Source organism: Oncorhynchus tshawytscha, linkage group LG25 (assembly GCF_018296145.1).
Source record: "Oncorhynchus tshawytscha isolate Ot180627B linkage group LG25, Otsh_v2.0, whole genome shotgun sequence".
Taxonomy (NCBI): Eukaryota; Metazoa; Chordata; class Actinopteri; order Salmoniformes; family Salmonidae; genus Oncorhynchus; species Oncorhynchus tshawytscha.
In genome coordinates this window covers 13,405,071-13,430,616 of record NC_056453.1, presented here as the reverse complement: position 1 = coordinate 13,430,616, position 25,546 = coordinate 13,405,071, and the positions used below count along the sequence as shown (strand labels likewise).

The window sequence follows — 25,546 nt, the reverse complement described above, 5'->3', positions numbered from 1 at the left end:
ACCTAGCTCTGTCTGTGGCTTTTTTAGTTGGTGATTTTCATTCCTGTGCTGTTTGTAACTACCCTGGTAGGTTGACTGACAACCTGAACCAGGTTGAAGGCACTGGTTACAGTTTGAAGTTTTTTCTTGAGTGGGCAGCTTGATGAAAGCCAGTCAATATTTTAAATCACCCAGAAAATATACCTCTCTGATAGCACAATCATTATCAAGCATTTCACACGTTATCCAGATACTTACTGTTAGCACTTGGTGGTCTATAGTAGCTTCCATTTGTATTCCATTGAGCCCATTTCAGCGGTTACCGGGTGTGTTTGACAGGTCATTACAAACATTTCCGCGGCTGTAACGTTCATAGAAAAACCGTCACGCACAAGCAAGAGTATGGAAGAGTCACAGGAGTAAAATTAAAGCAAAAATTAAAGGTGCGATTTATGTGACAAGTGGATTTTGCATCCTTCAAACTAAGTGGGCAGGGCATGCACGATGCGTGTGCGCGCGCTCAAGGCAGGGGTTAGTTTGCTGGGTATTTTAGCTTGCCCGATTTAAAAAAAAAAAAAAAAAAATAATAAAAATATATATATATATATATAACTTTATAACTTTATATTAACGAGGCAAGTCAATCGAGAACAAATTCTTATTTACAATGACGGCCTAACCCACCCTATGGGACTCCCAATCACGGCCGGTTGTGATACAGCCTCGAATCGAGCCAGGGCCTGTAGTGACGCCTCAATCACTGAGATTGGAGTTTCTTAGACCGATGCTCCACTTGGGAGCCCTGATCATCAGAGGCACTTCACAATCCCACATTGTCACACAGTCCCAGAAAGAAAGGTTCCCTAAAATAACCTGGCATTCACGTTAGACACAATGACTCTGTTACAATGCAGAGGATGATGAAGAGGTCTTTTTGATCCATTTATTGAACAAAGACCTGGGTTAAGCCCCAGATGGCATCCTGTTCCCTGTTTTCTGCACTCCTTTTTGACCAGGGCCCATCCTCTGTACATTTGCGTCGAGTCATTGTGGCCATCGTGGTTTGTGGTTTAAGGGAGTGGTGTTTGTGTGTGTGTTCTCCCGTCCTCCTCAGTTACAGACTAGAAGGGTGCTGCTGAAGTGAACCCGGTGACACTTTTTACATTTAAAAAAATAATTTTAAAACTCTGCTTGTGCTCCCTGGGTGACCTTCTCCCTCTGGACTAGAGGGCCCTTTGCCCTGGGGGTGAGAGCCACTTATAGATAGATCTTAGCCTAATAGTCATGCACGAGCTAAGGATAAGACTTCTGTGATGGATTGCTTATTGTGGCCAGACAGTGTAGTAGGTCATATATAGTTCTATGTTGCCAATAATTAGGCTCATTTAGGTAGATTTCTGTTTTGTGGCTTTAGTTCATTTTTGTAAATGTCTAGTAGACAGGATGTTCAATCACAGCCACTTAATACATTGGGTTTTTCGTGAGCGAACCACATCCGCTGATATGTTGATTGAACTCTGAAAGTGATGCGCAAAGTAAAAAAAAAAATGTCTTAACAATTCTAACCTTGAACCCTGAAGTAAAAGGATCTGGTTTTAAAAAGAGAACTCGTTTCACGTCTCCGGTTGACTCTAGTGTGTGTATGTGTGTACAGAACGCTGTTGAGTCAGACAGTCTGGAAAAGCATGCTTTTAAATGATCTCTGAAAAGCAGACACTTGGGCATATAAAAAGGCATTGGTCGATAATATCATGACTCCAGCCAGGCTGCGTGTCTGCTGCTGCTGCCCTCAACCTGACAATGTGACCAGTGGGAGTCATAGGGCTGAAGGGAGCCAACTGTTCTGTGCCCATGCGGTGCTTATCTATCCATCTTTAAACTTTTCAAGACTATTTATATCTGATATCTAGGCCTATCTCCCATCAGAATATTGTCTACCTCCTGATAGGGACAGATGAATAGTCTTAGTGGGCTTCATTTCCCTGTGGTTTGGCCCGCAGGTAGCCTACACCTTGCTCTCTTAAGACATGATGGCTTGACTGTCTCTGAAATGGGAGTGAACTCGGGCAAGCGTTGGTGGGCATCCACACCATTCCCAATTCAGTAGGCTCTTTGTGGTGAAACAATAGTTCAGGTATAAAAACGTAAGACGCCAGGCTGCCTCAAAAGTGCAAATCTATAGGTCGAGAGACTGTAGGCCTGCATTTGTCCTCCCCCGTCCATTAATCCACGTATGGATTCATCTACCACATGATTCTTGTTGCCGTACCACTGGAAGCCATCACTTGGGGGGGTTCATTGGCTAAGCAGGGTTCCAAGGAATATATGAGCATAAAGCATCACATCTTCCTGTGTTGCTGAAAGCTTTAATGTGCCCCACAGTTGTAATAGATCTCACGCTGCTCAATAGTACCTCTGCCCAACTGCCTTGACTTCTCAAGGGCTTTCTGTGTGGCATTCTGGCCCTTCTATGCTGTATGTGTGTGCTGGTGAAGCCGTTTCTCCTGCTGTACTGTGTGTGTGCTGTTTTAATATATATATATATGATTTAAGGCGATCTGTCGCAGAGATGTTGACATTGTCGTTCTGCCCCTGAACAGGCAGTTAACCCACTGTTCCTAGGCCGTCATTGAAAATAAGAATTTGTTCTTAACTGACTTGCCTAGTAAAATAAAAAATAAAATAAAAAAATTGAAAAACTAGCCTGCCTGTGACCTGGTTTAGTCTGACCTTCTGTTGAAGTGGTGGGGTATCGTACATTGGGCCTTCAATTTAACCTAAGCGGGGAGAAGGAGTGGGAGAGAAGTGGGTCAGTGTGTGCCGGTAGAGTTGGCCTCATTGGTCACAAGCCAGGTTGGGGTCGGTCGCAAACTAACGCTACTGGCTGAACGCCTGCAGCCTTGTCATATGAGAGAAGTGAATACTGTAACCGTAATCATAGAATCACTATTTATAATATTTCTAACAGCCAAGGTGATGGAAGGAGACCTCTAAGCTCCACATTTACTTATATTGGAAGCAGTGGAAAAGTGAAGCCTGGACCTGTGAAAGTGTAATAGATGGCTGCAAAAGATCTCACTGCTCATGCAGTCCTGTGCTTGTGTGCTCACTGCAACCCGGAGGTCACTGCAACCCGGAGGTCACTGCAACCCGGAGGTCACTGCAACCCGGAGGTCACTGCAACCCGGAGGTCACTGCAACCCGGAGGTCACTGCAACCCGGAGGTCACTGCAACCCGGAGGTCACTGCAACCCGGAGGTCACTGCAACCCGGAGGTCACTGCAACCCGGAGGTCACTGCAACCCGGAGGTCACTGCAACCCGGAGGTCACTGCAACCCGGAGGTCACTGCAACCTTCTTTGATTTGAGGGGTAAAAAATATATTTTCTACCAATCTCAAACAACGCATATATCTGCAATGCTTTAAGCAAGAAACAAGCTGTAAAATGCCCGAGGAAGACGCGGCTGATGCACGCAGGAATATATTTGGTTTGGCTCTGACATTCAGAAGCTTCTAAATTCGAGGAGTCATAGAAATTGGACTTTGCTCGGGAAGTAAACTTACACAATGTGTGACTGTCGCTCTCAAATGATCTATTCACTTTCTGTAAAAGAGTATGTATAATTAAATTGAGTTGATATATGTTTTAAAACATTTGGTACATTTGGGGAAAATCAGGTCAAGAATTGATTTCATAATAATATTTTTATTATTATATTAGCCTACCTAAAAGTTGTTCCCCAAATTAGACAAAGTCAAGCTGGTGTTGTATTTTAATATAGGCCATCTCAATAAACAACATTTTTCAAATGTGAAAAAGGGGCCCCTGAGGGGACAAAGGTTGGGAACCCCTGAAGTGGAGAGTGTTGGTTGCAGCCAGGTGCCCAGTGTAGAGTATGGAGGCTTAAGCTCATTGGCTCCCTGTGCAAACCCATTCATCTGCAAGCAATCCCTGTCCTTGGCCAACCTTGCAACACAGCAACTTTCCCCTGCAGTATGCAGCATAGCTTACTTAGTTTACTGCCACAAACACACACACATTTCCTGTCTGTCTGTCTCTGTCATTCACCACTGCCCACTGCCAGTACTCTTGATGAGAAGGGCCTGATGGCTTTGAGCCAGTGCTAGCCTACGCTGATTGCTGAGTGGCCCCCTAATGAATTTCCCCAGTCAGTGAGCACATCTCCTCTGCCGTGTTATATATAGGTCGTAGTGCCTCAGCAGCACTAGTAGCTAATCAAATGTGCTATATAGTTACTACTTGTGCATATTATGAAGGACCTCACAAATGCAACTGAAAATGGATTATGTAGGAAGCAGTGATAGGGAGATGTTTTGATATCAGTGGTACAAGTTCTCGTTACTGAATCCCTATCGCCTCTCTTTGTAAACAGAGCTCATTGCAGAGTCATTGCTACGGAAACCAAGGTAAACGATGCACAGAGACAGTTTGAGTTTCTCACTGCTGTGGTATATCGCAATAAGACTCAGGGCGGCTGCACATAGGCCTATGGATGTTTTGGAGAACCACCTTCTGAGGGGCCCGATGACCTAATCTTCATTCTCCACTGAATCGATACTTTGTGCTTCGAACCCCTTGGGAATGATTTGCCGTCATACGGTGTCTGGCACATCCATGGCCACGTTGTCATCTCGTGGTTTTAGGGGGTAGGACTGCATGCCCCTCTTGCCCCTGGCACATGTAACTTTTTTAAATAATAAAGGCCCCTGTTTGGTGGTACCCCTGTGAACACGTGCCAGCCCCTACCCACCTGCCTATCATCCTCCATGCCCACTGGGCATCATCCACATGGTGGTAGTTGTCATTGGCAGGTAAGCGTTAGCCTATTATCAGTCTCCCGTAGACATAGGGAATATGGTGCTATTTGGGACGCATAGGCTATGTAGTGCACTACTTTTGACCAGAGCCGATAGGGAAGAGGGTGCCATTTGGGACGTGACCGTAGACCTTACTCCTCTCCTCTGTCTTCACTGTATGTCTCCCCACAGCTTCAGGCTGCGCTCAACTTGTCCTCAGAGTAGCAAATCCTGTTCAACGACATCCAACACTGAACTTTAATGCATGTTAGTACATTGAATCGGTTTCTGTGTTTTTTTTTATACTGCAACTTTAACATTGCATGCGAGGGTGACAGAACAATTTAGCCTAAAGGTTAAGGTAGATACACTCGGGAACTAGGCTCCTGTTGGCTCAGTGGCATTGGGTGAGTAGCATTGGGATAATTAGGGGTGTGGTATCTGGCATGCATGTGTATGTGGAGACGTGGTTGTGCTCCGACAAGCCCTGACTCTGTTCCTGCCCATCCCACGTCTGCTCACAGCCTAGTCTTTTGAACAGCAGGGCACTTTAATGGGCACGTTTTAGATGGTACAGAAACGACTGCTTTCCCAGAACAGATGTTGTAAATCATTTAGAGCTTACTGTGTCTCTGTTTCTCGTTAGGTTGAATAGAATATTCACAGAAAGTAGCCGACTGTTATTTTATTGCATTTGATAGTCTTTTAACTGTCAAAGTAACTGTGTAGTGAAACTCACTTTAAAAAAAAGTTTATATACTGTTAACTCATACCCAAATAATGTTGTTGACTCGTCCTATACTTCTATTTGTTGCCAAAGCATAAATTATTGAAAAAACACTCCCCTCAAACTTGTATCTCAAACAGACCATTTAAAAAATGCTTGCTTTTTCCAGCGGTCTACTCGCATGAATATTTAATGACCCTTTTATAATGGCGCTTTAGGGGATGGCTGCTGTTTTTTACAGGCTTCTAACCAATTGTGCTATTTTCTGTGTTTTATTGTTTGTTGCTTCTTTTGTAGATAATATTTTTGCTGCTCTCTCTTATGACCGAAACGAGCTTCTGGATATCAGAACAGCAATTACTGACCTCAAACTGGTCTAAGATTTCTTTCTTTAATGAGTCGGACGCGAAGGGTTTATTGCTTTTCCCGGACCAGGCCCAAATCCCCGTCATTCACATGAAGAGGAGACACCAATACAGGGGGCGCAGATCTGGGTTCCTTGTGCGAATTTGTTGGTGAGTGGGTAACCCGCCTCTACCATCCGTCCTATTGGCCAACGTGCAATCATTGGAGAATAAACTGGATGACCTCCGTTCGAGACTATCCTACCAATGGGACATTAACTGTAATGTCTTATGTTTCACGAGTCGTGGCTGAAAGATGACACGGATAATCTACAGTCAATCTACAGTTTTCTGTGCATCGGCAAGACAGAACAGCAACGTCTGGTAAGACGAAGGGTGGCGGTCTGTGCCTATTTGTTAATAACAGCTGGTGCGCGATCTCTAATATTAAGGAAGTCTCAAGGTTTTGCTCGCCTGTGGTAGAGTACGTCACGATAAGCTGTTTGAATGAATGATTACGAGCCTGCTGCTGCTCAGTCAGACTGCTCTATCAAATCAGACTTAATTATAACATAACACACAGAAATATGAGCCTTTGGTCATTAATATGGTCGAATCCGGAAACTATAATTTCGGAAACAAAACGTTTATCATTTCAGTGAAATGCGGAACTGTTTGGTATTTTATCTAACGGGTGGCATACCTAAGTCTAAATATTCTTGTTACATTGCACACCCTTCAATGTTATGTCATAATTATGTAAAATTCTGGCAAATTAGTTCGCAATGAGCCAGGCAGTTGCATATACTGAGAAATGACACAATTTCACCTGGTTAACTTCTTGGATATAGGGGGCGCTATTTTAATTTTTGGATGAAAAATGTTCCCGTTTAAAAAAATATATTTTGTCACGAAAAGATGCTCGACTATGCATATCATTGACAGCTTTGGAAAGAAAACAGTCTGACGTTTCCAAAACTGCAAAGATATTGTCTGTGAGTGCCACAGAACTGATGTTACAGGCGAAACCCAGATAAAAATCCAATCAGGAAGTGCCGCATTTTTTGAAACCGCCTCATGCCAATGACTCCTTATATGGCTGTGAATGGGCCACGAATGAGCTTAGGCTTTCTGTCGCTTCCCCAAGGTGTCGACAGCATTGTGACGTATTTGTAGGCATATCATTGGAAGATTGACCATAAGAGACTACATCTACCAGGTGGTCGCTTGGTGTCCTCCGTTGCAATTATTGCGTAATCTCCAGCTGCAGTATTTTTCCGTTCGCTTCTGATGAGAAACCAAAAGTCAAGACTGATATATTATCGAATACATATGTGAAAACACCTTGAGGATTGATTCTAAACAAACGTTTGCCATGTTTCTGTCGATATTATGGAGCTAATTTGGAAAAAAGTTTGTCGTTGTAGAGACTGCATTTTCCGGTCTTTTTCTTAGCCAAACGTGATGAACAAAACGGAGCTATTTCGCCAACACACATAATATTTTTGGAAAAAATGAACATTTGCTATCTAACTGAGAGTCTCGTCATTGAAATCATCCAAAGTTCTTCAAAGGTAAATTATTTTATTTTAATGCTTTTCTTGTTTTTGTGAAAATGTTGCCTGCTGAATGCTAGGCTTAATGCTATGCTAGCTATCAATACTCTTACACAAATGCTTGTGTAGCTATGGTTGAAAAGCATATTTTGAAAATCTGAGATGACAGTGTTGTTCACAAAAGGCTAAGCTTGTGTTTGAATATATTTATATCATTTGCGATTTTCATGAATAGGAAACGTTGCGTTATGGTAATGCGCTTGAGGCTATGATTACGCTCCCGGATACGGGATTGCTCGTCGCTAGAGGTTAATATTGCCCGCTAACCTGGATTAGTAGTTATAACTAGTGATAATGATTGATTGTTTTTTTATAAGACAAGTTTAACTTCTTGCGACTCCAAACCCGTATCCGGGAGCGTAATCATAGCCTCAAGCTCATTACCATAATGCAACATTAACTATTCATGAAAATCGCAAATGAAATGAAAGAAATATATTCACTCACAAGCTTAGCCTTTTGTTAACAACACTGACATCTCAGATTTTCAAAATATGCTTTTCAACCATAGCTACACAAGCATTTGTGTAAGAGTATTGATAGCTAGCATAGCATTAAGCCTAGCATTCAGCTGGCAACATTTTCACAAAAACAAGAAAAGCATTCAAATAAAATCATTTACCTTTGAAGAACTTCGGATGTTTTCAATGAGGAGACTCTGTTAGATAGCAAATGTTCAGTTTTTCCAAAAAGATTACTTGTGTAGGAGAAATCGCTCCGTTTTGTTCATCACGTTTGGCTAAGAAAAAAATCCGAAAATGCAGTCTCTACAACGCCAAACTTTTTACCAAATTAACTCCATAATATCGACAGAAACATGGCAAACGTTGTTTAGAATGAATCCTCAAGGTGTTTTTCACATATCTATTCGATGATAAATCATTCGTGGCAGCTGTGTTTCTCCTCGAAGCAAACGAAAAATACACGCAGCTGGAGATTACGCAATAATTGCAACGGAGGACACCAAGCGGCCACCTGGTAGATGTAGTCTCTTTAGGTCAATCTTCCAATGATTTGCCTACAAATACGTCACAATGCTGTCGACACCTTGGGGAAATGACAGAAAGTCTAAGCTCATTCGTGACCCATACACAGCCATATAAGGAGACATTGGAACACAGCGCATTCAAAATCCGGGGCACTTCCTGTATGAAATTTCATCTTGGTTTCGCCTGTAGCATTAGTTCTGTGGCACTCACAGACAATATCTTTGCAGTTCTGGAAACGTCAGTGTTTTCTTTCCAAAGCTGTCAATTATATGCATAGTCGAGCATCTTTTCGTGACAAAATATCTTGTTTAAAATGGGAACGTTTTTTTAGCCATAAATTAAAAGAGCGCCCCCTATATCCAAGAAGTTAAGAAATCTCGCTATGCCCTCTGACATACCATCAAACAGGCAACGCAACAATACAGGGCTAAGCTTGAATCCTACTACACCAGCTCCGATGCTTGTCGAATGTGACAGGGCTTGCAAACTATTACGCATTACAAAGGTAAGCTCAGCCGCGGGCTGCCCAATGACACCAGCCTACCAGATGAGCTAAATGACTTCTTTGCGGTTTTCGAGGCAAGCAACACTGAAGCATGCATGAGAGCACCAGCTGTTCTGGAAGACGGTGTGATCATGCTCTCCACAGCTGATGTGAGTAAGACATTCACAAGGCAGCAGGGCCAGACTGATTACCAGGACGTATACTCCGAGCATGCGCTGACCAACTGGCAAGTGTCTTCACTGACATTTTCAACCTCTCCCTGATCCAGTCTGTAATGCCTACGTGTTTCAAGCAGACCACCATAGTCCAAGGTAACCTGCATAAATGTCTACCGACCCATAGCACTCATGTCTGGTAGACATGATGTGCTTTGAAAAGCTGGTCATGGCTCACATCAACATCATCTCATAAACCTTAGACCCACTCCAATTTGCGTACATTCCCAACAGATCCGCAGATCATGCAGTCTCTATTGCACTCAACACTGCCCTTTCCCACCTGTACAAAAGGAACACTTACATGAGAATGCTTTTCATTGACTACAGCTCAGCATTCCACACCATATTGCCCATGAAGCTCATCACTAAGCTAAGGACCCTGGGACTAAACACCACCTTCTGCAACTGGATCCTGGACTTCCTAAAGGGCCGCCCCCAGGTGCTAAGGGTAGGCAACAACACATCTGCCACGCTGATCCTCAAAACAGGGGCCCCTCGGTGCGTGCTTAGTCCCCTCCCGTACTCCCTGTTCACCCATAACTGCATGGCCAAGCATGACTCCAACACCATCATTAAGTTGGTCGACGACACGACAGTGTTAGGCCTGATCACCGACAATGATGAGACGGCCCATAGGGAGGAGGTCAGCGACTTGGCTGACCGGCAATTAACTTAAACATGTTTAGCATCTCCATGCTCCACTCATACATGCAGCATTACAAGCCTCTGAAGTGTGCCTTTTTGGAACATCTACATTTAAAAAAAGTTGAGTAAAGAAATTGAATGTACACAATCACAATAAATAAATAAAAATCTATTTCAGAGTAGGCCAACTCGTATTTTGTTCTCTGACTATGCGCCATGCCTTAGGCTGTAAGTTTTTTGTTCATTTAGCAGACAAGATATGCTTATAAATACATGCCTTTTTATAGTAAGAAGAATATATTTGAAATTAGCTGAAATAAAATAGTTAAGATATTTTTCCCATTCCAGAGCGAGAGTGCGCACGTGGCTATGTTGAGCGTAAAAGTGATCATTTGAAACAGGTTCTATATGCTAGATTTGGAGTTATTTGACAACTTTTATTTGTGAATGATACAAACCTTAGAATGCCTTAGATATCAAAAGATATATGGGCTGCATGATGCGACTATTGGCTATTGCTGTGGCGATTTTAGCATGTAAATCTTGGTGGGGCAAGAAAAAAAAATGTATGCATGCCAGCAAAGCCACTACACTACACAACACTAAACAATACATTAATTGCTCTATAACGGTGACAAACTGTGCCCAGAAACTGTTAGGGACAACATAAAGCTGTCCCAACAGCAGAGACCCAACACCTTACCACTGCTACAGTTCATTCAGCCTCATTTACTGCCTTTAAAAAAAAACAAAAAAAAACAACATGGCTGACTTGCATAAACAAATGTAGTTTCTACTGACAAAATGAGATGTACAAACTATGGCATAAGGGAACGACGAGCGGATAAGAGACAATCATTGAAATGTACAGCGACAGAATTCAGAGCATGGTGTTACTGTTCTCCCTGAACACCAAGTCAGAACCGTAGGTTAAATAACAGGGTCATATAAGCAGACAATGAAAGCTCTTACAATATTTGATTACATTTCTCTAAAACAGGCTATAGGCTACATGTGCACCACCAATCAGAACACTAGATGAAAGAGGGGAAAAGGGACCAAATTATTAGTGTTAGGCAAATGGGCTACTAACAGGTTACTACCCAACATACACTTAGTATTACTTTCTTGGCTACAATATACATATCTCCCTGGCATATTACTTAAGTTATGCAGCAGCATACAAGACATTTTCGGACTTACCTTGTTGTGCTCACTTCCTTCCAAACCACTCATTGTTGAATTTGCGATTTCCAACTTGTGTAAATGTTTTTGGCCGACGAGCTCGATACGTTTAAAAAAAAAAATCTGTAATTTCTCTGTTGTTTATCTTCGTATGACAATGTTTGAAAAGGATTTGCCAGTAGATTGTTCAACTTGATTCAAAATGATGACTGCTTGCTAAGATTTAGGAAAGTATGATGTTGACATGATCAGTCCAATCAAAGCTACTGTACACACAATGTGATTTGACGTCATTTTATCTGTGGCCAATGACCTTGAGCCTTCTTGGATGGGCACTTCTAATATATCTCTGTCAATAACCGAAGGGCTCGAATTCTCGAGGTCTCCCCTTAGACTTTGCGGTGATGTAGTTTCTCCATGAGTGATAGAACACTGAGCCAATCACGCAACGCTGCACTGAGCTGGGCTAAAACACCTGCATTTTGTAGCTGCCTTACTTAAGGAAACAAAAAGAGACCATGTTTGTATGTGGCTTTAACTTAATGATATATAATATATTTTTTTACATTGTTTGCAAACTGATATGTGAAACGTATTAATGCCAAAATAACATGCAAAACAGGCAAGCCCCCCCCGCACGGGAGCGCACCAGCCTCACCCACGTCAAGAGGATCCCCCCAATTTTTTTTTTTTTTAGAAAGACTGGGCTATTGATGTTATTAGAAAGTTGGGAAAAGAAAGATTGAGCTCTGTTCCTTGCCTCAGGCTGCACACGCCTGTTCTCTCAAGTGATCATATTTTCACCCATTGACTGTTCCCAATTGAATGTAATCTTTACTAATATGTACAATTTAGTTTCGATTTAGATTGGCCCATTTATCAAGTAGGACCAGGCCCAAATCCCCATCAAGACAAAAAAAGACATGTCATCTGTTAACACTGGAATAGTGAATGGAGGCCACTTTCCTGCGGGTACGTTTTTCTCATGTTTGGTAGGCTTTGCCAATTTTATTTTGTTATGCCACAAATGATATTTTGCCCAAACTGTATGCCATGGGCTCTCCAAACCTGTTCCTTTAGCTACCCAGTGCTTCACTTGGGGAACCAAGTGAAATCTGTTCGGGAACATCGATAGTAACATGTTTTCACAACGCTACATATTTCATCAAACATGTTGACAGCCCCTCTCTCTGCGAGAAAGGAATGAAAGAGAGTGGCGGAAATGGAAACACAGTGAGGGTTGCTGTAGCTAAAAGTAATGTCAGTCTATTAATTATGGGAAAAAAGCCCTATTACTAGACTATTCAAAATCTAAAACAAATTGGGCGTTAAATCTGATTTTGTTTAATTTGGGCTAGACAAATTATGTACCAAAGATCTTAAATCAGTATTTAAAAAAAATGTTCTTCCATGTGTAAATACTGTTGGCTATGTTACAACGGCACAATCATTATTTTAATAGTTAGTTTTTTCGGGCTCATCTATAGGCCTATGCTTATGCGTGAGCTCTAATATGCATATGAGTGTTTGGAATGAATCATCCACTTAGAAATCGCTGTCCATTTCATTGTTAGCCCACAACCATGTTTTCTACTCTTTCAACCTATTGTTGAACTTCTTTCTTCAAATTGATCAATCGCAGTGTGGTGAGTTTTCCATTGTATTTGCATGAATGCATTGATGTCAGAGTGGCTAGAGGGACAATAGAGCCCTGCGTACCAGAGTGTGTTAAAGGAGATTACCATGACTCGACAGTCATGTAGATTTTTACTGCGTTCATGACTGCCAGGCTGGCGGTAATATGGTCTCCTAAACAGCCCCAGTAGTGCATACGGCCCAGTACATCACTGGGGCAAAGCTTCCTGCCATCCAGGACTTCGATACCAGGCGGTGTCAGAATGGCCCTAAAGATTGTCAGAAGAGTTCGGCCACCCAAGTCATAGACTGTTCTCTCTGCTACCGGACAGCAAGCTGCAAGTCTAGGTCCGAAAGGCTCCTTAACATTTTCTACCCCCAGGCCATAAGACTGCTGAACAATGAATCAGATGGCCACCCGGACCTCTTACATTGACCCCCTTTTTTACGATGCTGCTACGTGCTGTTTATTAGCTATGCATAGTCATTTTGCTTCTACCTACATGTACATTTGACCTTAATCACCTCGACTACCTCGCACGTTGACTCTGTACTGGAACCCCCTGTATATGGCCTCGTTACTTTTTTTACTTTAAAAAGTTAAAAAAGTAACTTTATTTAGCTTTTTCTTACTCTGCATTGTTGGTTAAGGGCTTGTAAGTAAGCATTTCACTGTAAGGTCTACACCAGTTGTATTCGGCGCATGTGACAAATAACATTTGATTTATACGCCAACACCATTCTGTTGGGTACACCCACATCTTTCCAACACAAAAGCATATTTTTGACATACAACAAACAATTTGGAAGGAAAACTAGTTCACTCATATTGTAATGAATTATAGGTCATATTTCATAGCAATCTGGAAACACTGGACATTTACTTTCATGTCTACCTCTGTAAATGTCCATTTGTGTTTAGAAATAACATGTTTTGGGGGTGTTTTAATCTTAGCACGACATGTTCTCACCGCTTTGGTTCTCTCTTCCCCTTTCTCATTCTTTTTCCTCTTGTTCTCGCTTCTCACTCCCATTTCTCTCTCTCCCTCTGTCCTTCTCCTGTCCCCCGTCTCTCTACAGCTCAAGCCAGCCCAGCACACCCATGGTCCAGCAGGCAGCTGATGGAAGATCCGGTTCCCAACGTGCCCACTATGGTCTCCAGGCTGCCCAAGTTTGGCTTGCGCCCCGCGGCTGTGGCTGCCACCGCTCCACTGACCAATGGGACCCGCCACCAACCCGTCTCCAGCACCACGGGCAAAGGGTTACCCACTGCCACCACCAGGCAGAACGGGACAATGCGGATGCCTCCCCCCTCCTCTCTGAAGGGGAAAGGAGGAGAGGCTGTGGAGAGGGGGGTGGACTCGGGGGAGGAGGGTGGAACTGGAGCTGGGCATCACCTCCGACAACCACAGCCCTCACCAGCGGCGGTACGGGAGATTAAGAAGCCATCCGCCATGCCTGCCACGGCTAAGGTACGGGGGTGTGCTTCTGTGGTATCCTCCAACAGCCCTAGAACTATACCCTCCAAAACTGGGCCTCACGGGGCCATCCCCAAACAGGCTTTGTCTGGACAGAGTCTCTGCAACGGCAAAGCGGGCCTCAGCAGCCAGACGGGTGGTGATGGACGGTTTGGGTCTGGGAATGGCTCCCTCAGGCGGGGCCAGAGCTGTGGTTCGCCCCACAGCAACCTGACCAGCAGCCTGTCCCACTCCCAGTCCAGCGACAGCCTGGAAACCGCCTCGGAGGAGAACATGGTGCGCTCCCGGAGCCTCACCCACGTCAAGAGGATCCCCTCCCCTACCCAGCCGCCCATCATCCGCTCCTACTCCTTCAACAGGGCCTCGGAGCTCGCCAAGGAGCTGCCCAGGCCTCTAGCCAAGTCCCGACTGGTCAAGACATCTCCCTTGACCAGACCGACACCTGTGCTGAGTAGTGCGGGGAGAGGGAACGGCCTACACCTCAGTAAGGGTGGACATGGACTAGCACCAGGCAGGGCTGTGGTGGGAACAGCTAGCTGCATCTTGCCCCCCACCACACTGAGGAATTCCTTACTCCCCAGTTCAGCCTCCTGCAACACCAGGCCCTCGGCCCTCAGATACAGGTTCACACGGCCCTCACTTATCAAGCAGCCTCGCCCCATCTTGGCCACCTCCACCGAGAAGGTCCAGGGCAACACAGAGGAAAGCGAGGGGAGGAAGAACTCGGTGGAGACGCCCCCTGTCACCCCAGACCCATCCAGCAACACTGACAGCCTAGGGAGCACCCCAGAGTGCGTAACGGAAGGCCTGCAAGAGGAGCCTGCGGCCCCCAGCGGGGTGCGTCCCCTGGGGGAAGGCCTGGAGGACATGTCCCTCTCTTCCACCTCCTCCCTGGAGCGCAACGATACCAGTGAGGAGTACATGGACGACTTTGACAACCTGGGGAACGGAGGAGACGGCATTCTGCTGCTCCCTGCCCGTGATGGAGGGCTCGACCAATCACACTCTGTCTTGGCAGATGATGACAACGCCGACCTCATCCACTGTCACGGTGGCACCTCCATGGCGGGCCTTAACAGCTTCCTGTCTGACAGTGTAGACTGGGCCGGAATGGGACTCGCTGGTAAGATTTCACATTAATACAAATAATTGACTTTAAAGTCTAAGGGACGGTTTCCCAGACACAGATTAGGCCTAGTCCTGGACTAGAAAACACTGTCAATGGAGAACATTCATCGGCGATGCGTTTTAATCCAGGACTCTGCTTTATCTGTGTCTGGGAAATGGGCCCTAAATGACATACGATACTAACCAAAACAAATGAACCAGATCTCCCTCAGTGATTAGGTAGCAGGTGTGTAAAACCTCTTCTTTCTCCTCTCTGTTATAGGGGGTAGAGGGGGCTTAGGGGCGTTGTCTCGGCGTGCTAGTCAGGCCCTGTCCGGGGGTGCAGACTACCCCCTCGGCTCTTCCCTCGACCTGTCTCCCTCAGACTCCGGCTCGGGGGGGACCTACATGTGGGACGAGGAGGGTCTGGAGCCCTTGGGGACCACCACACAGCCCTGTGGGAGCTACAACTCAGACCTCAACAGCATGGTAAGTCTGGATAGAATACAACGTATTCAACATTTCTAGTGAGTTGACCACGAATAATGTCATTCTATGGAATTGACAGATCTCAACAGAATGGGTTAAGATTTAATTCGTCATTGGAATGGTAGGCGTCGCTCTTCAGTAGTACTTCGGTTAGTAATGTGTGTGGGTGGGTTGAAAGCCGAAGTCAAATTTCGGTTGGACCTTGTGCGAAATTGACCAATAAAGTGATTTTCATCCCCACTGCGCGTGTGTTGGAAAACGAGTAGGATATGTGTTTCTGTTTTACTGATTGTCTAATCCCCGCTGGCCGTCATAATGTGCCTAACCTTTGCCCATTTAACTTTAACTTTACTTTACACACCTTTATTAATAGTCAGCGTTTCACTTTCCCCGCTGCTCTCAAGTACTTCCGTTCTATAGAGTTTCCAGGGTGATTTGTATTCTAGAGGGGCAAGGGTTGTCCTGCTGGCTTTGACCTAAATGAGCTCACTGCCGGGCACTGTTTCTGTGTGGGCTCCCTGCCCACGGTATCTCACTGTCCCCAATCTGACGTCAATACTCAGGACATTGAGCTACAAGACAGGTCTTCAATGGTGCTGCTATTTCTCTGCCCAGTGTACTGTATGCAGGCAGGGCTTTTGCCTTGCGCTGTACCACTCTGCTCCTGTACAACACAGCTACGTAGTTGTCTAGTTTCCTCTAATCTGATTGAATGCTTTTAAAATACACCCTTCCTTCCTCATCACTGATCTGAAAGTGATCGCATGGTCTCCAGCCTATTGCTTTCACCAATCTCGGAGTGTCAGATCAGTCATGAAGGAAGGAAGGAAGGAGTCAGGGCCTTATTCTGCCTCCCGATAGTAAGAACCCAATTTCCTGGGTTCCAGCCAAAGAATCCGTTCAATGATCTTTCCTTGAGGGAACTCATTGGCTGTTGCCCCATGTGATTTTCCCTGCTGTTTCACAGCAGCCTATCACTTGGCCAGAGAGGAGGACGCAGCCTCAGTACCAGAGGCAAGCGGAAGGATGACAGTGTAGTTATTACTGTGTGACGTGGCCTACAGGAGCAGCTTGTTACCCTTCTCCTCTCATCGATAACAGAGGAACTCTTTTTATATGGAGGAAAATATGGGGACAAAAAGTACTTCTTTTTTTTAAGCATCTCATTTTTGTATTCCTGGAGGGTCATAATAAGTCAGTGACTCAGACAGTGGGTCCCATCTCTGAAACGACCCAAGTTCAGGACACAAAGCACTTCTCTGAAAAGTGCTGAATCACCTCTCCTTGGTTAGGGCAATGTTGGAAGACAAGCTCCAATACACATTGCAGCTCTCATTTCCAGGCATTCGTTTTCGCTTGGTCATGTAAAAGACCTGGTTTAGCTCCTTTTTGCTTTTGTTTCTCCGTTGGAAATGAACTCCTTTACGGGCCAGCACCTCCTAAAAGCTGTTTTGGGTTCTTAGTTCACAGCTCTTTGCCTCTTTCCTTTTTCTCAATACTGTGTTTTTTTCCCCCCAACGCAGATAATCCGCATCTTACTGTGATCCGGGTTAGGCTGTATTTAGTCTGATAATGTGGGGATTTTCCAGGAAGCACACCTTTGGACTGCACAGACATATTAATGTGACGTTGTCCGCAAGTTGTAATCATTTGAGTCAAGGAGTTGTGTGACCCCATATAATCTAAAAACATTAGCCTATAATCATGTCATGGATTGGGATCTCATAGTCTTTTCATATCTGACCCGCAGCTAATAATCAGAGCCATAAGCACACTGGTGCATATCGTTTGGTAGCCTACGTTGAAAGTGGTACTTGAGTGACCTCTACAGGAGACTGTAAGTACTACAACGGCTGCACTCTGAACAGAAGGCTTTTACATTATGCTCTCTCTGTGCAGTGCAGAAGAATCAAGCTAGAGGGTAGCATTGATCAGCAAGTGTATCCACACACAATAGGCTATTACTGTTAGTAAATGTGTCGAAGATGAGCAATGTTATTAGTTTCTATTTATTGGAAATGCTGTACTGACACCGGAGGCAGTGGTTGAAAGCGACAAAACTTAATTCAGAAAATTAAACAGAAATAAATCCAATATAGGAGATTCCTTCACTATTCAGGAACATCAAGCGGAGTTAATTTCCCTGCGGTCTGAACTTGAACTGTCAAGGGTAGTTTTCCACAAAAGGTGTCACCACCCTAAAATGCGCTGCATCGTCAATCCGACGCCTGCGGTGGCCGTAGAGTATTTACTGCGATTACGGCCTCTGCAGAAGTCAAGGCATTTCTACTTATTGCACTTCGCAGAGCTGTTGTCAAGGAAGTGCGTTTGTGCTTATACTGGACCTCCCGCCCCCACCTACCATCAACCAATCATGTCAACGTGGAAATATACAGAGCCCTCCGCACTGTTACAACATTTGGGTGGCGCGCGGTCATGCGGTATGGGGCACAATTTTGGCCTCTGCCTGCCTCCAAGCACATTTACAGAAACGGACTTCGAAGATAGCAGTGATCTCATTATAGAGAAATGGAGGGAATGAACAAGATGGAGAGGGGCAGCGAACAAGTGTGTGTTAGAGAGACGAGGGGGAGACTTTGGGAAAGAGGGAGTGAACACAAGCGAGCGAGAGAGGGAGGGGGCGATGGGGTGAGAGAAAGGAGAGACTGTGTGAGAGATGGAGAATAGAATGTGAGAGAGACTGTAGAGATGTGGGATGCTAGCTAACAGACAGGCAGGCAGATAGGCAGCCAGTTCCCCTGGTTAGTGTTGGAGCCGCAGGCCTCCTGCTGTCGCGGAGAGGTGCTAATGCACTAACACAGAACCACGCCGTCGCTGCCCAGCTCTAAAACTGTCGCGTCTGCAGCTCCCCGTCACGCTGAGGGAATTGCCTTCCTGAAGGAAATTAAATGTATTTTGACTATCTGCAGGGGTATGATTAAAGTCAAATCACTTTAATTTGGTCTGCGATTGTGACATGATCAGGCCCCGCTCACTCGCCGCGGTTTCTTCAGATTAGCTTTGAAAAATGAAGGCCTCCTGTGCTACTCTCTTTTAAAGAGGACTGAGAAAGCAGTGCTGCTTTGCTAGGGACTGAGAGGAGTGCTGCTTTGCTAGGGACTGAGAGAGAGGAGTGCTGCTTTGCTAGGGACGGAGAGAGGAGTGCTGCTTCGCTAGGGACTGAGAGGGAGGAGTGCTGCTTCGCTAGGGACTGAGAGAGAGGAGTGCTGCTTCGCTAGGGACTGAGAGAGGAGTGCTGCTTCGCTAGGGACTGAGAGAGAGGAGTGCTGCTTCGCTAGGGACTGAGAGAGGAGTGCTGCTTTCGCTAGGGACAGAGAGAGGAGTGCTGCTTCGCTAGGGACTGAGAGAGAGGAGTGCTGCTTCGCTAGGGACAGAGAGGAGTGCTGCTTCGCTAGGGACAGAGAGGAGTGCTGCTTCGCTAGGGACTGAGAGAGAGGAGTGCTGCTTCGCTAGGGACTGAGAGGGAGGAGTGCTGCTTCGCTAGGGACTGAGAGGGAGGAGTGCTGCTTCTAGGGACTAGGGACTGAGGGAGAGAGGAGTGCTGCTTCGCTAGGGACTGAGAGGGAGGAGTGCTGCTTTGCTAGGGACTGAGAGGGAGGAGTGCTCCTTCGCTAGGGACTGAGAGAGAGGAGTGTGTGTGGGACTGCGTGAGAGTTAGTGAGCACCTAGGGACTGGAGGCATGAGTGCTAATTCGCTAGGGACAGAGAGGAGTGCTGCTTCGCTAGGGACTTGCCTGCTTCGCTAGGGACTGAGCGAGAGGAGTGCTGCTTCGCTAGGGACAGAGAAGAGTGCTGTCGCTAGGGACTAGCAGTGCTGCTGCTAGGGACTGAGAGAGAGGAGTGCTGCTTCGCTAGGGACAAATAAGTGCTGCTTTGAACCATGCTGCCTTTGCTAGGGACTGAGCAAGTGGCTGAGGGACTTTGATTAGGTTTTGCATTATTACATCGGTGTGAGGCATGACTAATTCAGCCGGAGCTATTTGATTGCCTCCTCGCTCCAGCAGACCAGGAAGCCTGCTGTCATGGCCAATGGCTGATTTTGAACCATGCTGCCTTATGTGAGAGCAAGGCTGAGGTATTTGATTAGGTTTTTCATTATTACATCGGTGTGTGGCAAAGGCTATCCACCCAACATCATTCACACGACCATCTGCTGGCCAATGGTGATTTTGATGCATGCCAGAGACAGACAGACAGACAGACACACACACACACACTCACACACACAGTCTTGTATAACTAACCTTGTGGGGACACATAATTCAGTCCCCTTCAAAATCCTATTTTCCCTAACCTTAACCCTAGCTCCTAAACCTCATTCTAACCCTAACACAACTTCTAACCTTATCCCTAACCCCCCCACACCCCCCCTAGATATAGTATTTTACCTTGTGGGGACGAAACTGTAACAAAAATGTCCCCAGTTGGTCAAATGTTTGTTTGTTCGCTATTCTTGTGGGGACTTACCAGTAGAGTCACACACACACGGAGGCCGGAGGACTTGATGCTCATTCACTTCAGGAGCCAGTGGAGTGTTAAGACAGAGAAGTGACTGTGTGCTGGGCTCCTGGAACTAATGTCCCCATGCTGGCGTCAGTCCCCTCTCCTGCTGTCCTTATGCGCGTGGGAGCATCCGTTATGCTCAGGCATCACCTCAACCCTCATTCCGAGCAGCTACGTCAGCCCTGCTAAGCCTGGCCGTCCTGTCTGCCTGCGCTCGTCTCCTCACAGAGGGACAGGCCACGTCTTGCTTTACTCGCCCGGAAGGTATCGGCTGAATGTTTCAGTGCACAAGGCTGTGATGCTCCATTTACGTGGGTGTGTTACAGTAGATTAATTGGGACAAATAGCATACGGATTCACAGCTCAAATCAGGCAGCAACATGTCGGTATGTGTTGAAAGCCAGTTTTAGATGTTGACAATGACGTCGCATGTTCATTGAACACTAGACACCCTAAATGCTTGTCGGAGATGACGACTATTGATTTGGCTCTTTTGGTCTTGTTGCCAGAAGGTCTTGTTGCCATGTATGTCGCTAGTGGAAGATGCAGAGCTTGTTAGTACAAGGCTGCTGTAAATAAACCGGTGTGCAGACAGGCCACCGGGTGGCAGTGTTGGTCCAAGCTGGATGTGAAGGTCTATAGGCCTGCAGGCCCGGGTTATGCATGTAGGGCCGTCACCATCTCCCTCATTCATGCTTCTCCTCACAGCTCAGACTCCCCCCCCCTCCCCCCAATCCTCTCTTGTTCTCTTTGTCTCACCACCCCGCACACACACACACCACCCCGCTCCTCCATAATCATCCCCACTGCTAGAGCAGAGGATATGCAGGCGGAGCACATTATGGCCAGAAGGAGGAGTGTGCCTGGGGAGACCCTTTGTTGTTCTCCGCATTACTTCACACTATCTGGAGTTTCTTGGACTTTTTGTTGTTGTATCAATCTGAATCAATAAAGCCATGAAGTTGGATGGCGTTGCCGATGCTCGGAAATGCTGCTGAGGAAAACGTACTGACAATATGATCACAAATGTGTTTCCTCTGCAGTATACTCCTGTATTTCAACAGCAACTGTAGCCAGAGTCGTATTCATCTGTCCTTGAGGTTTTGTAAAAGACTACAGACCAGTAAAGGATACCAAGCACAGTAGCAGCAGACAGTTGTTTGTGATCCATCCAAGGTCAGAAACCTGTTCTCAAGCCCCCAAATATTTCCCTCTTCTTGCAGTGTGCTGATGCCCCAGATCCTCTCTTCTTCCTCCTCCAGCTCTCGCTCTCTCTAGCTCTCTCTAGCTCTCTCTAGCTCTCTCTAGCTCTCTCTAGCTCTCTCTAGCTCTCTCTAGCTCTCTCTAGCTCTCTCTAGCTCGCTCGCTCTCTCTAGCTCGCTCGCTCTCTCTAGCTCGCTCGCTCTCTCTAGCTCGCTCGCTCTCTCTAGCTCGCTCGCTCTCTCTAGCTCGCTCGCTCTCTCTAGCTCGCTCGCTCGCTTTCTCTAGCTCGCTCGCTCGCTCTCTCTAGCTCGCTCTCTCTAGCTCGCTCTCTCTAGCTCGCTCGCTCGCTCTCTCTAGCTCGCTCTCTCGCTCTCTCTAGCTCGCTCTCTCTAGCTCGCTCTCTCTAGCTCGCTCTCTCTAGCTCGCTCTCTCTAGCTCGCTCTCTCTAGCTCGCTCTCTCTAGCTCGCTCTCTCTAGCTCGCTCTCTCTAGCTCGCTCTCTCGCTCTAGCTCGCTCTCTCTCTCTAGCTCGCTCACTCGCTCTCTCTAGCTCGCTCGCTCGCTCTCTCTAGCTCGCTCGCTCGCTCTCTCTAGCTCGCTCGCTCTCTCTAGCTCTCTCGCCCTCTCTCTAGTTCTCGCCCTCTCTCTAGTTCTCGCCCTCTCTCTAGTTCTCGCCCTCTCTAGCTCTCTCGCCCTCTCTCTAGCTCTCTCGCCCTCTCTCTAGCTCTCTCGCCCTCTCTCTAGCTCTCTCGCCCTCTCTCTAGCTCTCTCGCCCTCTCTCTAGCTCTCTCGCCCTCTCTCTCTCGCCCTCTCTCTCTCTAGCTCTCTCTCTCTCTCTAGCTCTCTCTAGCTCGCTCGCTAGCTCTCTCTAGCTCGCTCGCTAGCTCTCTCTAGCTCGCTCGCTCGCTCTCTCTAGCTCGCTCGCTCGCTCTCTCTAGCTCGCTCTCTCTAGCTCGCTCTCTCTAGCTCACTCTCTAGCTCGCTCGCTCGCTCTCTCTCTCTAGCTCGCTCGCTCTCTCTCTAGCTCGCTCGCTCTCTCTCTCTAGCTCGCTCGCTCTCTCTCTAGCTCGCTCGCTCTCTCTCTAGCTCGCTCGCTCTCTCTCTAGCTCGCTCGCTCTCTCTCTCTAGCTCGCTCGCTCTCTCTCTCTCTAGCTCGCTCGCTCGCTCTAGCTCTCTCTCTAGCTCGCTCGCTCGCTCGCTCTCTCTCTAGCTCGCTCGCTCTCTCTCTCTCTAGCTCGCTCGCTCTCTCTCTCTCTAGCTCGCTCGCTCGCTCTCTCTCTCTAGCTCGCTCGCTCGCTCTCTCGCTCTCTAGCTCGCTCGCTCTCTCGCTCTCTAGCTCGCTCGCTCGCTCTCTAGCTCGCTCTCTCTCTAGCTCGCTCTCTCTCTCTCTCTCTCTAGCTCGCTCTCTCTCTAGCTCGCTCTCTCTCTCTCTAGCTCGCTCTCTCTCTAGCTCGCTCTCTCTCTAGCTCGCTCTCTCTCTAGCTCGCTCGCTCTCTCTCTCTAGCTCGCTCGCTCGCTCGCTCGCTCTCTCTCTCTCTAGCTCGCTCGCTCGCTCTCTCTCTAGCTCGCTCGCTCGCTCTCTCTCTCTAGCTCGCTCGCTCTCTCTCTCTAGCTCGCTCGCTCGCTCTCTCTCTAGCTCGCTCGCTCTCTCTCTCTCTAGCTCGCTCGCTCGCTCTCTCTCTAGCTCGCTCGCTCGCTCTCTCTCTAGCTCGCTCTCTCTAGCTCGCTCTCTCTCTCTCTAGCTCGCTCTCTCTCTCTCTAGCTCGCTCGCTCGCTCTCTCTCTCTAGCTCGCTCGCTCTCTCGCTCTCTAGCTCGCTCTCTCTCTCTAGCTCGCTCTCTCTCTCTCTCTCTCTAGCTCGCTCTCTCTCTAGCTCGCTCTCTCTCCCCCTCTCTCTAGCTCGCTCTCTCTAGCTCGCTCTCTGTAGCTCACTCTCTCTCTAGCTCGCTCTCTGTAGCTCACTCTCTCTCTAGCTCGCTCGCTCTCTCTCTAGCTCGCTCGCTCTCTCTCTAGCTCGCTCTCTCTCTAGCTCGCACGCTCTCTCTCTCTAGCTCGCTCTCTCTCTCTAGCTCGCTCTCTCTCTCTAGCTCGCTCTCTCTCTCTAGCTCGCTCTCTCTCTCTAGCTCGCTCTCTCTCTCTAGCTCACTCTCTCTCTCTCTAGCTCGCTCGCTCGCTCTCTCTCTAGCTCGCTCGCTCGCTCTCTCTCTCTTTAGCTTGCTCTCTCTCTCTTTAGCTTGCTCTCTCTCTCTAGCTCGCTCTCTCTCTCTAGCTCGCTCTCTCTCTCTCTAGCTCGCTCTCTCTCTCTCTAGCTCGCTCTCTCTCTAGCTCGCTCTCTCTAGCTCGCTCGCTCTCTAGCTCGCTCTCTCTAACTCACTCGCTCTCTCTAGCTCACTCGCTCTCTCTAGCTCACTCTCTCTCTCTAGCTCGCTCGCTCGCTCGCTCGCTCTCTCTCTAGCTCGCTCTCTCTCTCTAGCTCGCTCTCTCTCTCTCTAGCTCGCTCTCTCTCTAGCTCGCTCGCTCGCTCTCTCTCTAGCTCGCTCGCTCTCTCTCTCTAGCTCGCTCGCTCTCTCTCTCTCTAGCTCGCTCTCTCTCTCTCTCTCTAGCTCGCTCTCTCTCTCTCTCTCTAGCTCGCTCTCTCTCTCTCTCTAGCTCGCTCGCTCGCTCTCTAGCTCGCTCGCTCTCTCTCTCTCTCTAGCTCGCTCTCGCTCTCTCTAGCTCGCTCGCTCTCTAGCTCGCTCTCTCTCTAGCTCGCTCTCTCTCTCTCTAGCTCGCTCTCTCTCTCTCTCTCTCTAGCTCGCTCTCTCTCTCTCTCTCTAGCTCGCTCTCTCTCTCTCTAGCTCGCTCTCGCTCTCTAGCTCGCTCTCTCTCTCTAGCTCGCTCGCTCTCTCTAGCTCGCTCTCTCTCTCTCTAGCTCGCTCGCTCTCTCTCTAGCTCGCTCGCTCTCTCTCTCTAGCTCGCTCTCTCTCTCTCTCTCTAGCTCGCTCTCGCTCTCTCTAGCTCGCTCTCTCTCTCTAGCTCGCTCTCTCTCTCTAGCTCGCTCTCTCTCTCTAGCTCGCTCTCTCTCTCTAGCTCGCTCGCTCGCTCTCTCTCTAGCTCGCTCGCTCTCTCTCTCTCTCTAGCTCGCTCTAGCTCGCTCTCTAGATCGCTCTCTCTCTCTAGCTCGCTCTCTCTCTCTCTAGCTCGCTCTCTCTCTCTCTAGCTCGCTCGCTCTCTCTCTAGCTCGCTCGCTCGCTCTCTAGCTCGCTCTCTCTAACTCACTCGCTCTCTCTAGCTCACTCGCTCTCTCTAGCTCACTCTCTCTCTCTAGCTCGCTCGCTCGCTCGCTCGCTCTCTCTCTCTAGCTCGCTCTCTCTCTCTAGCTCGCTCTCTCTCTCTAGCTCGCTCTCTCTCTCTAGCTCGCTCGCTCTCTCTCTCTCTAGCTCGCTCGCTCTCTCTCTCTCTCTAGCTCGCTCTCTCTCTCTCTCTCTCTAGCTCGCTCTCTCTCTCTCTCTAGCTCGCTCTCTCTCTCTCTCTAGCTCTCTCCTCTCTCTCTCGGCTCTAGCTCGCTCGCTCTCTCTCCGGCTCGCTCGCTCTCTCTCTCTCTCTAGCTCGCTCTCGCTCTCTCTAGCTCGCTCGCTCTCTAGCTCGCTCGCTCTCTCTCTCTCTCTAGCTCGCTCTCTCTCTCTCTAGCTCGCTCTCTCTCTCTCTAGCTCGCTCTCTCTCTCTCTCTCTCTAGCTCGCTCTCTCTCTCTCTCTCTCTAGCTCGCTCTCTCTCTCTCTCTCTAGCTCGCTCTCTCTCTCTCTAGCTCGCTCTCTCTCTCTCTCTAGCTCGCTCTCTAGCTCGCTCTCTCTCTAGCTCGCTCGCTCTCTCTAGCTCGCTCTCTCTCTCTCTAGCTCGCTCTCTCTCTCTCTAGCTCTCTCTCTCTCTCTCTCTAGCTCGCTCGCTCTCTCTCTAGCTCGCTCGCTCTCTCTCTCTAGCTCGCTCTCTCTCTCTCTAGCTCGCTCTCGCTCTCTCTAGCTCGCTCTCTCTCTCTAGCTCGCTCTCTCTCTAGCTCGCTCTCTCTCTCTAGCTCGCTCTCTCTCTCTAGCTCGCTCTCTCTCTCTCT

The 25,546-nt window shown here is 47.5% G+C and overlaps 1 protein-coding gene across 5 annotated transcripts in view; it reads left to right on the top strand.

The window, feature by feature from the left end:
* ccser2b (coiled-coil serine-rich protein 2b) overlaps positions 1-25,546 on the top strand; it is a 103,567-nt gene that overhangs the window by 16,022 nt on the left and 61,999 nt on the right. For 4 of the 5 annotated variants that reach the window (XM_042305952.1, XM_042305951.1, XM_042305954.1 and 1 more), the window contains exons 2-3: positions 13,743-15,263; positions 15,531-15,736. In XM_042305952.1, coding sequence (XP_042161886.1) covers positions 13,784-15,263; positions 15,531-15,736 — 1,686 coding nt within the window. In that variant the 5' untranslated portion in view covers positions 13,743-13,783. Of the gene's footprint in view, positions 1-583; positions 3,351-13,742; positions 15,264-15,530; positions 15,737-25,546 lie in introns of those variants that run through there. The other variant, XM_024387687.2, reaches the window with a different exon arrangement.